The following is a 16,488-nucleotide window of genomic DNA, read 5'->3' as shown; positions in this document are numbered from 1 at the left end:
AACACACACACATATATATATTTACAGCCTTCTAAAGCTGTAGGGGTAATCTAACACTCAGAATTTCCAGATTTTATTTCACAGTCACATGTGTTCTTGCTTATAACACCAGCTACATTTTTATATGGCAGATTATCCAAACAGCTACATTTACCTAAGGAGATGATCACTAACTAGGCAAACACCTCACACTGGATGTAGCTTGAGTGAATCTAATGCCTTCCAGTAGTACAAAAAAGGATGGGGTGGAATGAATATTTGTTCTTCACACTACATGGAAGCTACATTAAGAATATGTATTCACTGATGTTTTAAATGTAGAAAAATACGAGCTACAACCTATCCTGAATTTCCACCAAAACCAGTGCAATTTGTGGCATTAAAGGATGTTGAACCACACTGCAACACTCATGAAAATGCCTGGCAGTCCTCCCTACCTCCCTGTACACTCAGCCTCTCCTAGAAAAGACAGCTGTTCTGTATGCACACACAAATGATCATACAAGATGAACCTGGGGTTTTTTTGCCAGTTTCTTTTCTACTAACCCAGGAAATCTGCAGGTGCACTCTTTCCAACAGTGATGCTGTGGCAGAGAGATTCTTACCAGCATCTGAAAGTCAGAATGACTAAACAGTAGTTTTCCTTTCTGTTGTAAGACAACTTACAGAAGATCAGACTTCTTCAATGCCACTCCCTAATGTATACATTAAACAGGTTCAGCAGTTCTGGGTTTGGATTTTTGGTTGGTTGGGTATTTTTAGATCAGGTCCTCATCCTGTGACATGTTAAATGCAGGCAAAACTCTGCCCACACTGATGCGTTCCTCCCCTGCAGCCAGAAGAGCTCTGTAGGCATGGATTTCCTCAAGCACTTATCTCACTAGTAGACTGTGGATGTAGTATTTTCTGAGAATATGGAAGTTGACAAGTGGTATTAAAGAGCATTGTGGTTGGCAAGGTTTCAAATTTCTGTTACAAATTGGATCTTCCCTGTCCTTTCTCAAAAGAGCTCAAAAAAGTATTTTCAACACAGTTTTGCATACACCAGTGGAGAAAAGAATTCTATGGACAAGTAGCACAACACAGAAAAGATGTTAGCAAATGTGGAGAACACTGAAAACATCTACATTTTCCAAAAGTTCTTTTATTGCCCTGAGCCCTAGAACTGAAAATTACATGTACAGTGAAGATTCTAAAGTCCATTTACAGTTCTACCAACCCAACAAAGCTGACAATGGCCCAGACCAAATAAAACTGCACTTACTTAAATGGTCCCAGATGGTTTCATTGCTCTGTATCACAAAGGGTTCGGCCAAAGACCTCCTTTAAAACTGATTTATTTAGAAGATCTTGGCAAAATCTAGCAACTTAATACTTTAGGAAAAGAGAACTGCACATCTTGGAAGCTACTCATTGCTGAGTACTACCTTTCTCGCACACTCCCAGTTGGACAACTGCTGGCAGCTGCAGAGGAGTGCTGCTGCCAGCCCCAGCTTCCCAAGCCCTTTGCCTGGGGCAATCAGTGTGCGTGAAGCCATGTGCCATTTACTCATATAGCAGCTGCATTGGCTAAGATGTTCTGGAGCAGGAGTATGCCACACTGTCACTAAGGAAGAGGGAAAGCAAAGGTCATAGTGGGGAAGGAAAGGGACAGAAACTCATTAGTTAAAAAAAAAACAACAAAACAGAGAGATAAAGAGAGAACAGGAACTTAGACGAGGGAGTATAAGGCACAAGGGTGCAGGAGAATGAGGCAAATTCCTACACCTTAAGTAGGTGGAATTTGAGATGTATTAGCCAAATGGATTCATAAAATCCTCATTTTCCTACTTCTCCACAAGGAAATTGGAAATCTAACCACTACATCACAGAAAACCTAAAACAAAAGCCAACCCTCAGATCGTGGCTTTGGATACACCTACACAGTAAATAAAGGTATGATTAAAGCCTATGCTATACTTCCACTATAATCTACTTATTAAAGATCCATATGAACAGTCTTCAGTGCACTAAAACCATGAGTAACCAGCCACGGTCAGAATCACACAAAATTCAGGTCAGAATTCAGCCCCTACCTAGTCCAGGCTCCTGCTCAAGGGGCTCCATAGCTTCACATGGAAAATCCTGCTGTTCGCTACCACCAAATGCACATGCTATATCAAAGCTCACAAGGGTTAACCCATATTTCCTGCTGTCACACATGTAAGGCATAACAACAGTGCCCCACACACATGCAGAGGCTGCTTTCATGCTCTGCAGAGTTTTCCCACCACAACAAAATGCTGCTCCCTGGGTAGCAGCACATAACCTGGATATCCCCTTTCAGTACCTACACTCTCCCCTGCAGGACACCACATACCACCCCAAATACCCCAAGACAAAATGCCAGCATCACTACACCACCTATAATCTTCACACACAGCTCTTTGTTGTTCTGCCTCTCACTTAAACAACCTGCTTCAAACAGCAAGAAAGAGAAGCTCTTCCCATAACTCTAACTTCACTACTGACTTTCTGCAAGAATATGACATTAAAGACAACATTTTACCAACAGGACTCTGGGCTCAAAAACACTGATCAGCCAAGGCTCCAAGAGATTTTTTTGAGCCTGCAAATTTCTCAACAGCAAATACATACCCAGACCCTACAACTAACAGAGCAGCTCACAGACCCTGAAAAGGGCAGAGGAATCTGATGGTATTTCAACACATTTTCAGTAACATACAGACACTGCATTTGAACTAAAAAAGGTCATTAGCAAAACACCTCTAACTCAGTTTACAAGAAGGGAGAGTTTATGTACCCCCTGAAAAATCCCAGGCTGCACGTCTCTGGATCAATGACTAGTGTTACTGCAGTCTCTGCTGTGGAAAAGCTAAACCCCAGCCAAAGGCTCAGGGCCCATTTCCAACATATTTGCAGAGGCCCTGTAAGGAAAATCCTTCCATGAGGCCCCCAGATGACACTGTGGTGAAGCTGTTGCCCCAGCTCCCTATCACTCTTACTTTACTCCTGCACCTCCATGTCCGCAGGAAAAAAAACAAAATAGGAACCATTTGCAGTCCTAATGATACAGAGGTGGACTGCCTCTGGAGTGAATAAATATCAGAAATGCAAGGAAGTTCACAAAAAAGGGAGGGAAAATAAGAATCAACAATGCTTTGCTAAATGCAACACCCTACGACCAAATTCCCACTCCCACGTACTCCAGGGCTGATGCTGGCTGACTCCTTCATGCTTGGAGGCAATGTCTATTCCCAGCCAGGTGTCCAAGCAAGACACACAGTTGAGTGTGCTTTCTCCACACCTAAAACAATAAACCCTCCCAAACCCAAGGGCTGGCTCATCAAAGGTACACATGCATGTACATACACACACAGAAATTAATACCCCATTTTGGCATTTTCAGAGCCAAAGCTGCCTGCTGGGCCAGATCCAAACCCCGCCTGTGAGCTGGTGATGCCTACTGTAACTTATCTCAAGGAACTGGAAATGTCTTTGGCTCGCCCTCTCCCACATCTAGTCTCTGACACTTCTCAAAGACATATTAAGCATATGAACATCTTCTGCTAACTGATAAGCTTTGCACTGACATATGAGGCAACCCCAGTCTTGAGACAGCAAACAGAAAACAGCTCTGCTCTCTTCCATACACTCATCGTAAAGCAACTGTGCCATCACCACAGTTGAAGTACTCCTAAAACCTGGAACATGTGGAGAGAAAGGAGAAATAGATATGAAAACGGGCAAGCAAACCTCAGCAGGAGAGGTGGTCTTTAAATAAGCAAAAACCACAGAATAGCAACAAAAACAATCAAGCAAATGAAGTGTCACACTGAGAAATAATGAGTCACACTCCCGTACAAAGGCACAGTTCTTTGCTTTTGCGTGACAACATTGTAAGTGTATCTTTTTCCTTTTTGCCAGCCAGAGGCATAAAACCACTCACAGACAGACTTAAGGTCTTTAAAATGTAAACATCTACAACAAAAATACACACTTTGGAAAGAGGAACACTTCAGACAGTTCCGGTTACACTTAAAAGTAAATCCAGAATAATAACTTATCTGTTTAAATATCAACCCACTAACCTCGTCTACCACATTAACATGGACATTCAAAGATTTTTAGAGGTTCTCATCGTTTTAAGTAGTACAAATACCAAATACAATATTTTTTTTTTTCCCTATTCAGGTTCTCCATCTGTTCTCATTTATATCTTGACCTTAATTCCTACAAATCTCCAACATCAGCTAACACATACCCATCAGACTGGGAATCCTCCCCAGGAAACACTGATGACCAAATACACACCATTCTCAAATGCTCACTAGAAATTTCATTTAAAGGACAGTAAAGTCATCCTGCAGAAGATCAATTTCAGAATAAGATGACATACAACATTTCTGGCAACAGTCTGGCTTAGTGCTCCTTGCCCATTTGTCCAAGTGTAAAACACAATTACATTTCTCCATTTCACACAGCATGCATAAACCTGTTGATCAAACTTCATCAGGTCCTTTAACATTTAAAAGCACTAGAGTTTCCATATTCTGCTTACAAAACACAACTTGGGTTATTTTGTGCTGCTGAGTAAGTAAACAGTGATTGCTTGGCATTACACAAGGACTTCAAATGCCAGAAACTGCAAGTGCACCATCATATAAAATTCTTCTCAATTCCTAGCTGCCACACTGTTTACAATCTCCTTGTCACTGCAGACAAGCTGACTGAATCATTTACAGGCAAGAGGGAAAAAAAAAAAAGCAGAAAAAATTATTGACTTTATCAGAGAAGAGCTTCATTCGTTACTGGATGCAGGTAATAAAGCCTGATCTCCAAGTTCCCAATACCTTTATCCTCAGTTCTTGATTCAGAACAAAATTTGAGGGTTTCCTCATCAAAACAACGAATATATGTTCACACACAGGACTTTTCCCAAAGGGCTTTTCTTAACAAGGGTAAGTGATCCATCATGTGTCTTTAAACTGCTTTCACTCCATTTAGTATTCCCTAAAGTAAATTGCAGAATAAACGCTTCCAGTTGTTCACCTCTGAAACAAAGCTGATGCAACTGTTTAGCCAACATAGTAACATCATTGACTAATATCAGATGATGCATACAGACCGTGCAGAATTTCAGCTCTTCATGTTCACCATGCATTCACTAATCTCTTTGTAACTACAACCTGGTTTTCACTTGCAGCAAAACAAACATTTATGAAAACAGGGACACCCAAAGATGAGCCCAAAAGCATCACTTCCTAAAACTGAGAAGGTAAAAATTTATAAAATGTATTTTTAGTGCTCCTTCTTCACATACAACTCACACAACAGCTATTCAGTAATACATAGTATTTTAGGGCTGTAACTGATACCAGGGCAGTAACAAATTTGATGAAAGGAAAAGGTTGCCAGAACAGTGGTAAGAAACTGCCAATCCATAGGCTTTATAAGCCTCAGTGTCACTGTTGGAAAGGAAAAGCTGGATTTTAGAAATGCCAAGAAGAATCAGTAAATTGGATTTCAGCAGTCTAAAGCACAGTGGTGAAAGAGAAATTGTGTCAGGCATGCAGAGTGCCAGGGAGAAGGCAGAGAAGACAGAAGTAGGAAGAAATAAGCTGATAAGGAGGAGTTCCTATGAATTAAGTTGCCCTTTAAAACTGATTGTTCTTAATCTGGCCAGAAGGTTCAGAGACAGAAATTGTGCTGGCTTTTTATTGCCTCTATCTCCAGTACCAAAGAAAGTTAATTAATCACTGAATCTTTAATCGATATTTTTGCAGAAAGAAAAAAATAACAGTAAAAATTCAAAATCCATACACACACACACACACACAGAGTATTTCACTGGTGCCTGTCCACCTTGTTTAAATGCAAAAGCAATGCAAAGAGAACATGCAGCCCAGAGACTTACTTCAACCCACATCTATTTTATCCCCTTCCATCAAGCTGAGTAACCACCCTATGCTGACATTTAAATAATGCATCCACAGAGGAACAGCATGAGCTGCAGTGAAGGACAACAGCTGTCAATCACTGCTGACCCAGAATAGTAGTGAATCAGTCTTCACAAAAAGGCTCTGATTTGCTTCTGAATGCAGCCTCACCTGAGCATTAAGAGTTCTTCTTTGTAAGAAACCAAATTCCCCTAACATCCAAAAATAAAATGCACTATGCATTCTTAGACTTTCCTTCAAATATTTGAGTAACACTTTTCACTTTTGCAGCTCCTTGTGATCACTCTGAGGAGGCAGACAGAATACACTGTAGGACCCAGCCTGTACTGGGGAGACAAGAACTTGGGTCTGTGAGACCACAGAGAGATGGATCAGGCTGTAGTCACTTCCCCAACCTCTAGCTCTTTGAATAAAATCCCAACGCTTATTCTGAATGCCTTGAAACCAAGCTAAGAAGGGACATGAGCACTTTCCTGACAACAAAAGACAAGAATTTACAATCTGCAGCTTGGAAGAACCTACCTGGCTTTCTGCTGTTTCAGCCACACCACCATTAGTACTAACTATGCTGGTTTAAATCTCCACACCACTCCAGACTCCACGGCAAGAACATGCTTCTAAAGTATGCCACGGCTACAAGCGACAGCAATCACAGCCTTACCTGATGCCACATCAAATCAGCAGGCAGGCCAGACATCTCTCACTCCTAACAGCATTTTTTCCTAATATAGTATCACATATAGACAACATGGATCCATCCTACTAGAGCTTTATCACTGAAAATAAGTCTTTTTTTGAGGCACCTTGCTCTGCTTTCCGATGTCAAAGAGTAACAGTTTATAATCACAGGTACTACCTCAAGCACAGAAAGGCTGAACACTCTGGAAGACATCACTTCTTGAAGCATTTAAAGCAAGCAGAAGGTTGGGACTGAAATAAATTAAAACTGACAACATGGGGCAGTTCTGTAGACCTCTTCAGCTATGAGGAATTCCTGCATTTCTAAGGACACAAACACAGTATGTCTTCTCCTCTATTTTCCCAAGTGAACTACATTGCCATCAGCAAAACATCCACAGTGACTCTGTAAACATCTGTAAAACCACAAAATGAATCCTTCGTACCTACATATTCAGAGGGATTGCCAGGCCCACATTTAGCTGTTCTTCCCACTTGCCCTATTACACTGAATCCATATACTATTTCCCAGACACTACTCAGCCCAACAAGTCTGTGCAGCATGATACCCAGGTGATTTCTAAGCAGAGATGACGGTCTTTGCCCATACATCCTTTATATGATCCTCACCAGCTGCTTCTCCACACTAAAAGTGCTCTTATTTTTGTATCCATCTATGTAGCCACAGGTATCAACAGGACCTCATGGAGTATTGCACAAACTACTCTACAGGTGTGGTCCTCTACATCCAGGAATCTCAATCTCATTATTGGTCTTCCCAGAGTTGTGGGACTGTATTAACACTAATTGTCATATGATCCCAAAATGACTCTTCTAACCTGAAATGTAACATAGGTAACAACCACACGGACTCTCTCTGTTCATCCTCTTCGAGTCATCCATCAAGGAAGACTGTATCTTGTCCTGCCTTCTAATAGATGAGGTGGTTCAGGATGTAGTACCACAAGACAGGCAGTGACAACTGAGCTGATGGTAGCTGATGTTGCCTTTATTGGCAAAAATATACCACCACAGAATGGCAACGCAAAGTCTAATAAAACACATAAAGCACAGTAAGTTTGCAGATGGACATCAGGTCAGCCTGAGATTAGAAAGAGAAGAGACTGAAAGCATTTTCAAGCTGTATCCCAGTTGGTATCTATCCTTGATTTTACAAAACACATCATCTGGCGGTATTTCATAGCCATGAGTATCAGAATTTTGTAACTTTCACATTCCAGCTGGAATGCTAACGATTGCTGTTTTCCAAGATCTGCTGAAGTCTCACCAGAAGGTAAGAGGCAAGCTAACAAGCTCCACAGCACAAGAACATAACTTCATCACATGAGCACTGCAAATGTCTATGGAGTCTAGTTCCTATTTCACCCATCCCTAGTACCCTTAGTGTCTTTCTCCTTTGAATCACTCAAGAGATGTGGTTTCAAGCTCTCAAAGTCAGCCATGAGTGATAGGTTCATAAAGCATCACTCAACCAGAAGTGCACCATGACAGCTTCTGCAAGACAATCTCCACCCAGTTTTGTAGACATCATCTTGTTTATACTCTCAGACGATTGTATCAGACTGCAGTCAAAATCTGGCCCTACCCTGAGCAAACAAAAAGCTACATAAGATAATAATCCTGAAATGCCACCAGTACCCCAGAGAGTCACTCCTTAAATATTTTTATTGAGAAGTCAGGAGGCAGCAGAAGCAGCAGACAGGAACTCAATTTACCCATATATTGTCACAAAACTCCCTGCTGAAAATGACAAATGATGATGAGTTGTTTTATTTTGAAACACTCCGTCTTAAACAGAAACTAATAAAAATAAAGGTTATTAATTCTCCATCAGAATTGAAATGCAATCTCATTGCTAACTTTCAGGCTTCAAAAGCCATGCCATAAACATTTCTAATAGCAGCTGGTATAGAGACTCAATTCAGAGATTTCACGCAAGTATGGGCTTTTTTCAGTAACAGCAACTTCGGCATTCTCAGGATAAACTTTGCTTCAAAACTGGATTGTGTTAAGGTTATACAGTCCATTTTGTTTTTACTAAATAATTGCACTTAACATGCTGGCACTGACAGTCAAAGAGTTGCATTGCTTCTTGGCTTATTAACCAATTTGGTATAATCAATCACCTCTCAAGTATTTTGAGCCAACAGATGGCCAGTGATCCCAGGGCAACACTCCTAAAACTGCTAAAAACCATAATAATCTAAACGCAAATTTCAGTCATCTCTTACAAATACAGTCTCTTCTCTCTTTCACATCAGAAGTTATGGATGGATTCATGGATTTAGTTCAACCTCTTTGAACAAATGAGGAAACATGATAAAATGTTTTCCTGGGAAATAAGAAAGGAAGAAAAAGGTAGAAAATATTAAGCTCAGAGAAAAACTCTCAAAGAAACTCTTGTTACATGTTTCACTTCACTGTTAGCAACTTTCAGTATATGAAAACACTGAATAATTCTTTTTTAAAACTGCTTGCCATGCATGTAATTTGGGGGAGTTGTGTAAATCTTACAGAAAACATCACTGGAAAGATTATAATTTAAGATTCAGGTTGAGACTTTGATTAACTAAAAGGCAATTAAATAGAATTCTGCCCAAAAATCCAGAAGGTCCCTTTTCTTTTAACAAATACAATGTATTCTGTGGAAACTAAACACAAGAGCAGCACATTTTTCTGGGGCTTACCTGTGAGCACCTTTTGAATTCTGTGACTGTTAATTCTACTTCTGAAACAGGTGCTATGTTTCTTCTTGCCCATTTAACTGTCTGTGCACTTGGCACCTCTCTTGGAATCCAAACCTGCTTTTATTACAGCAGATCAATCTGAATCAACTTTTAAAACTCTTTAGTAATATACATCCAACACACTTAAACAGAAGAGAACCCATGGGTTTCAACTAACTGCAATTTAATCTCTTCATCTATCATGTCAAAAGAAATTGTTATCTTAAAAAACATTACTAACATGGCTCACCTTCTGTAAAATGCTTTCAAATATATTTCTACCACAGGATAAACTTTTTCTTAGAACCAACTGCATAAATTTCAACCATTTCTTAGCTAAATAAAACCCACAATCAGCCACCTGATCTCATTCTTTTGATGAACAATTCAGGAACATGTGGCTCCATTTTACCAAGATGATAACTAAGAACCTTTGTTCTGACTTCACTAAATCTCTTACATGCACCACTGCAGGTTTTAACCAAACATTTTAACCTGCCCACATAAGGGGGGCAGAAAGACAGCTTTTTCAAGAATCCAAATTTATGTGACTTTCTCCATAATTTCACTGTATGCTGTGAAACTACTGTACGTTATGCATATTTGCCTTATTCATTCAACTGTGGCTGTGCAAGGGCTTTTTTTCTGTAAACAGGAGTATGTAAGTATCTACAAGAGTTCCTGATTTCTAAAGCCTGTGAGAAGGTTTAAGGGCTAAATCCTGCCCTCTAGTGTACCTACGGATGGTGGTGCCCTGGGAACCTTCCGCACTCTCCCAACAGCCACTTCCAAACAGGGCAGAAAACAGCTGGGAGAGACAGGACAGTTCACTGCCCACCAGAAACATTTTGTATTTGCCTTGCTCCATGTTCAGAATGTACCCACTACTCGGTCACACACCTCTGGGGTGGGTAAGGCTCACTAAAATCGGGGTAAGAGGATTAGCAGACACAATGACAAATGTGACAGCATCTTCCCCTGTACAGCACCACTCAGTGTGCCTGGCCAACACAGGTGATCTGTCCCTCATTTCATCAATTTACCCTGCTGGACCACACACAAAACAGTATTTCTATAACAAAATAAGCAGAAGATGCAAAGGAAGCACATTTTCAACTTTTTTTTTTACACAGGGGCCCTCTGCTACCTCATTCCCTAAACCAGCTACGTCTGATAGCCAGGAGGAATTTGTGTGTTGACCATGTTGTAGAAAATTAGTATTTGGCAAACCAGTTAAGTAAGGTCTATGCAACAGATCAAAAGTAATGTAAAAATAGTCTGTTTTCAGGCACACCTGCAGAACACCAAAATAGGAGAAATCTTCCAAGTCCTAAGCAACTTAAGTACCTATTAAAAAAAAAGAAAAACAGGCACCAGGTACTGAACCTTCATAATAAAGCACTTCCTGACATTTGCCCAAAGTTGTCTTTCTCAGGATCACAGGAAGTTTTCTTCCATTCGCAGGAACAGCAATCAGATTTCTATCTTCTTGACTAAGCTATATGTTCTAGAAGTATGTATATACTTCAGTACTGCCTTTTCAAAACTTTTACAGCATAAGCATTTAAATGTTGTGTATGATACAAGTAAAAATCACAACATTAACAACTACTTACGAAAGAGACATTCTTAAGAAGGAATTTTCCTGGACCAGTATTAACCTATTTTACATTTTCTTCAGATACGTGTGGAAGAGTAGTCAGGTACTAAGCAGGAAGAAGACATTTCAGACATCTGCAGGCTTGATAAAAGCTCTCGCTGCTGAATCCTTTCCAAATGACAGACTACGTAGCCTTGTCACCTCATTAAAGAGTGGACAAGAAAGGCTTGGGATTCCTCGAACGCCTTGGTTTATGCTCACCATGAAATAAAGCTGCTTGAGAAATTATGGAAATATATATATGCCAACGATCTTCAGCCAGGCAAACTGTGAAGGGAACCAGCTGTGCTATGAGACATTCATTAAAACATATGGATAAATGCTCCCTTTCCACTTCCCTTGCTTTTCCCCTTCACTGGCACTGTAACCTCTTTGAGGCAAACACCTCTGGACAGTTTCTAAAAATCTTTCCAAGAAGACTGTTCTCTGTACGTTTTCCAGGGCAAAAATCAGAAATTGCTGATCAACAACAACAACGATGACAAAAAGACAGACGTGTTTTTTTTTGGTTTTGCTTTAAACAGCAAACTCTAAGAAAGCAACTTCTGTTCCTTGTTTGTCCACAACATACCTCTTCAAGGGAAGAAAATAACAGAAGTCCCCAGGGTGTGTCCAAAGGGGCACTTCACTGATGTCACTGTACAACACACATCAGATGTGGCAATACTGACCATGTAAAACGTATTGTCCTAGTTTATAGCTGTGTGAATCATACGATTCCAACCCTCCAGCACACAGAATGCCAACTTCAATTCCCAATTTCACTAACAACACAATTACAAATAAGCCAAGGTGAATGGGGTGAGTGTAAAACAGTCAAAACTCTCGATGCCATGACATAAAACAGACCACACAGCTCGAACAAGCCGTCCCCTAATACTAGAGGCAGAAGGGAGCAGAGTAAGAAAGAAAATGGATCATGGAGGTCTGTTTACAGTATTAGACTTTGGTCTAAAACATAAGCAGGTAGTCATTTGCCTTCTAAAATAACAACTTTCTGAAAAGTAAGAATTAGGATGTGCTAATCAAATGCTGCTTTATATAATTAATTCATAAGAATAGCAGCTACCACAAGAATCTCTCCTAACTGTCCTTTAATTAGATTTCTAAACCAAAATCCCTGCAGCCATTATATTTCTTTTCCCACAACCATCTTACAAACTTTTTACTTAATTAAGAACACCACGAGTTATTTGAGGTATTTTCTTTGTTAATTTCTTTTTTAAAGTCTTCTCACGTAGTCCCAGATTTATTGCCATCTGCCATGCCAACGTGACCTGCCAGGCATACCACAAGATTTCACAGGGACTTCCACAGAACAGCACTCACCAGGTCAGGGTTCAGCATCGCGCAGATTTGTATCAAATGACGTATTAACAACAAAGATGCTAAGGATGTGAACCGTGTAATACCATATCAATGTGCCTTGCTGACGTTTCAAGCACTGATTTCTCTCCTTCTCAGAAATAAGAGTTCTTCCAGGAAAAAAAAAAAAGAAGGGGGGGGGGGGGGGGGGAACCAAACCAAAACCCCAAACAACAAACCAAGAGCTGTCTGATAATGGGAAAAGGAGAGCATGACAGCAGGGGATAAGGGAGCAGCTCAGGCACAGTAGCACTCCGAGGTACACTTGTCAGAAGCGAATCCCTCCAGCCCTATCAACCTTACAAACTGCTCTTTTTAAACACAGGGATTTTCTGGGGATGACCAGACAGTGCTAACCTAATGGGTGCCCAAGGAACTCCCCAGCAGCAGACTCTCTGCAGAACAGGACAGAGGCTGAATCAGTTATTTATAACTTGGGTTTTCTTTACCTGTTGCCACAATCCACTCAAGATGAAAAAGGGTAGGAAAAAGAGAGGGGCTTCAGAAAGAAAAGTGCCAAAGGAAAGGGAGAAGAATTCTAGGGATCAGACAATACTGAGGAGGCAGAGAATAAAAAGTACAGAGACAATATGGAGAGCTGGAAAGAAATTACAGCAAAAATAAAGCTATAGAGCAAACCAGAGAAACTTGAAAAGAGTGAGGCAGTACCACCAACACCAGAAAGATTTTCAAACATAATTCCCTACTGGGAAAGCAACATAAGAAATCAGTTCAAAAAATTCTAGCACATATTAGATGGGTTCAAGAACATAAAATTAGTACTAGCTTTCCTGGCAGAAATATAATAATAATTTTAAAAAAAAAGCTAAAGGGTGGAAGATGACTATGGGGGAGCTCTATAATGAAAAAAGACAACAACAATAAACCACTCAAGGTGGCTTGGCCCAGTCAGGTGAATGTAGAACATGCACCACGACTAGCATTTTTCACCACAAAAAAGCAGAGTGCAGAATGAGGCAAGAACCTGATATCCCTGGCAATGTCCAGAGTCAGCATCAGACTTGTATGTCCTCAATCCCTTTGGAGCAAATTTCCAGCATATTTTCATAGCTACTTCTAGGAGCAAGATGACACATTTGCTGAACTAGTAAGAGTTATTCCCTGTAAGAATTCCCACATTTCCAAATACAAAAGGTGAAATCAAGCTGAATATACTACTGCACACTTTCCAGCACAGACGTGATCCTGCACAGTAACTGACTGGTATGTGTAAAAACCAAACCACTTACCTATATAGTAAATTAACACTTTGCTTTAGGCATCAACATTTGTAAAGTCCATATGCAACAATATACTGCCTTGTATTGGCAACGTATTTTGTTACTACTCGCACAACACCAACTATGCTTCCCTTTAAACCAGTATGTTTAGGACTAAGTCTGAAAGCTTCCTGTAACTTTTCCTAAGAATACTCATTGGCCCAATAAAGGATGCTAACTTCCACAAAATATACTGTTCCACATATATCTTCAGCCCATCATAGCTACAATATTTCTACCAAAGAGTCACAAAATACCCTCAGAATGAATCCCAACTTGGCAATATTGTTATTTGGGAACAATCTGTTACAGTATTTCTGTGGAATCCTTGGAAAAAGCTTCTTTGTAAATGGCAAGTATCCAAAGCAGAAAGTAGTATTTAAGAAACTTTGGTCTGTCTTCTCACTTCCTTCTCATATTCTGACTTCAGTCCCATCTGTGCATCTATCATTCAGAGCAAAACAAAGAATTACAGTAAGACATTTCACCTGCTCTTTAGGCCAAGTGCCTGCAGGCAGGCCACTGCCTGGTCGAGGTGCAGGCATTGTACAACAAGAAGTCTTCTCAAACCAGGACTCTCATTGGTCTATCTGATAGACAGCGATACAGCAACTCCTTGTACCAGTTTTGAGGGAAATAGCTCATAAGCACTTCAAAAACCTGCTGCTACATCCACAAAAACTCCATGCTGAGTACTTTCAAAGTATTCTGAGGCCTGCAAAAAAAGGAATTCTGCTCTTGGGAGAAGGAAGAACCTGTGTTTGTAGAAGCAACCTGCCCCACTCTCCCTGCGAGAGCGCCTGTGGCGGAGCGGGCACCACATAGGCCAACTTGGGTCACAGACCCTTGGACCACACTAACCACTCAATCCATGGGATGTGTTCCTAGCTCGGAGCCACTTTGTCACTCAAAAGATCAGGTATTAGGGGACAAACTGCTTCTGCTGGAACCCTTAGGGTTTATTTTATCTGTATTTTGTCTGCTATTAACTAAGTTTAAATCAAAACAAAACAAACAAACAAACAAACAAAAAACACCAAACACAACATGCAGTGTTTTAAGCCCAAAAGGTGTTTTGACAGTACTTTGTTATAAACTCGACTTCCTTTAACAGATTTAAACCTCCATTCCCAAAAGTACTTGTATGTTAAGAATACTCCTATTCATGAGGACCCACCCACACTGGGAATAAACTAACTTCTACCTTTATGCCATTAACATCCTTATTAGAGACGCATAAAGCTGCTGAGTGCCATTACACACATTTAAGAGCCGTGCAAACCAATTCAGACACTTTCAAGCACCTGAGCAAACCGCTGTGTGTTTGATAAGCTCTATACCGCGGCAGGTTGAACGAGTTTGCACAGGGACATCCACCCGGTGTCGATGTGGTGGTACCCGACCACGGGAAGCCCGGCACGATCTGGAACCACCACCGTCGGTACACGCCTGTATGTACATACGCACAAACCGCATGCCCGCGCATAGGCACGTTTATTTATATGTTACCATACGCGTGTTTACGCACGCTTTCTAAGCACAGCTCGTTGCCGATGCGTCAGCAGACCGAGACGGCCCGGCGGAACACTCACTGTGAGGGTCGCTCTTCTCCCGGACGCCGTCCACCCGGCCGTCGGGATTGATGCGCAGGAAAAAGCCGCCGTTCTTGCAGTAAAGCCGTTTGGGGTCCTTGAAGTGCCCGGGGGGAAAGGCGCCACTGCCCCCGTCGTCGGGCAGCGCCGGCAGGGTGGTGATGCTCCCCGTCGCCGCCATGCGCCGGGCGCCGGCGGTGCCCCGCCGCCCTGGACCCCCGCCGCCTCCCGCCGCCAGCCCCGGGCGGCCTCGCCCCCTGCCGCGGCTGTCCAGCCTCGCCTCGCCTCGCCTCGCCTCGCCTCGCCTCGCCTCGCCTCGCCGCCGCCCGCCCCGAGCCCTGCCCGGCGCGGCCGAGGGTCCCGTCCCGTCCGGTCTGCGGGAACTGCGCAACGGCGCTGCCGGCCGGCGGGAGGGAGGGAAAGTGAGGAGGGCGGGCGGGCAGAGCTGACCGCGCCAGGGACAGGCTCCCCGGCGGCACCGAGCTGCCCCCGCAGCCGCCCCGCCCCCGGCTGCCCTCCCCCCCGCGCCGGGGGCCGCTCCCTGCCGGTGGCGGGTCGGCGGGAGCGGAGCGGCCCGAAGGGAAGAGAGGGGCCAGCTGCGACCGGGGTCTGACTGAGGAGCCCCGTGTGCGCCGGGCGGCAGCGGGTCCTGGCGCCGGACCGGGCTGTCCCGGGAGCAGAGCGGGGCAGGGAAACCCCAGCAGGAATCGCAGAGCTTCTTTCCGTGAGAGCGCATCGGCTCCCGCCGCCCATCACTCCGGCAGCGCTGGAGACGTGTTGCGACAAAAGTACGATTCAAGGCCGGACATCTTCTCCTCGGGCTTATAAATAACACAGCTGGAGAGTGAGTTTAACCAGAAGTTACGTGGCCTTTGTATCGTACTAAACCGTTTAAATCACAACATAACGAAATGTGTGTTGGCTTGTTAAAATCCACGTGCCCACCGTTTAATTTCTGTGCATTTACTGGAGAGAAACTAGTTCTGCTCCCATGCAACAGCAGCAAACTGATCGACTGGTATCTGTAAAGAGCAACATGTGGAAATTCTGGCACCACCCTTCTAACAACAGCTCTAGTATTTCTAAACCGAATGCGTACGTCGGTTATAAAGCATATTGACCCATCAAATACATTTTGTGCCTAAGGCTGACAAAACGGCAGGAGAAGATCTGTTTTCAAACGCCTACTTTTTGCTCCATCTCATG

General features: G+C 42.5%; 1 protein-coding gene across 1 annotated transcript in view; it reads right to left on the bottom strand.

The window, feature by feature from the left end:
* Positions 1-15,532, bottom strand: part of FGF2 (fibroblast growth factor 2) — a 30,276-nt gene extending 14,744 nt beyond the window's left edge. The window contains exon 1 of the mRNA XM_062621674.1: positions 15,283-15,532. Coding sequence (XP_062477658.1) covers positions 15,283-15,463 — 181 coding nt within the window. The 5' untranslated portion in view covers positions 15,464-15,532. The remainder of the gene's footprint in view (positions 1-15,282) is intronic.
* Between the last annotated feature and the right edge of the window lie 956 nt (positions 15,533-16,488).

This window comes from Pezoporus occidentalis, unplaced genomic scaffold (genome assembly GCF_034315485.1).
Source record: "Pezoporus occidentalis ecotype Australia unplaced genomic scaffold, CSIRO_AGI_Poc_V1 ctg230, whole genome shotgun sequence".
NCBI lineage: Eukaryota > Metazoa > Chordata > Aves > Psittaciformes > Psittacidae > Pezoporus > Pezoporus occidentalis.
This window is presented reverse-complemented; position numbering and strand designations above follow the sequence as displayed.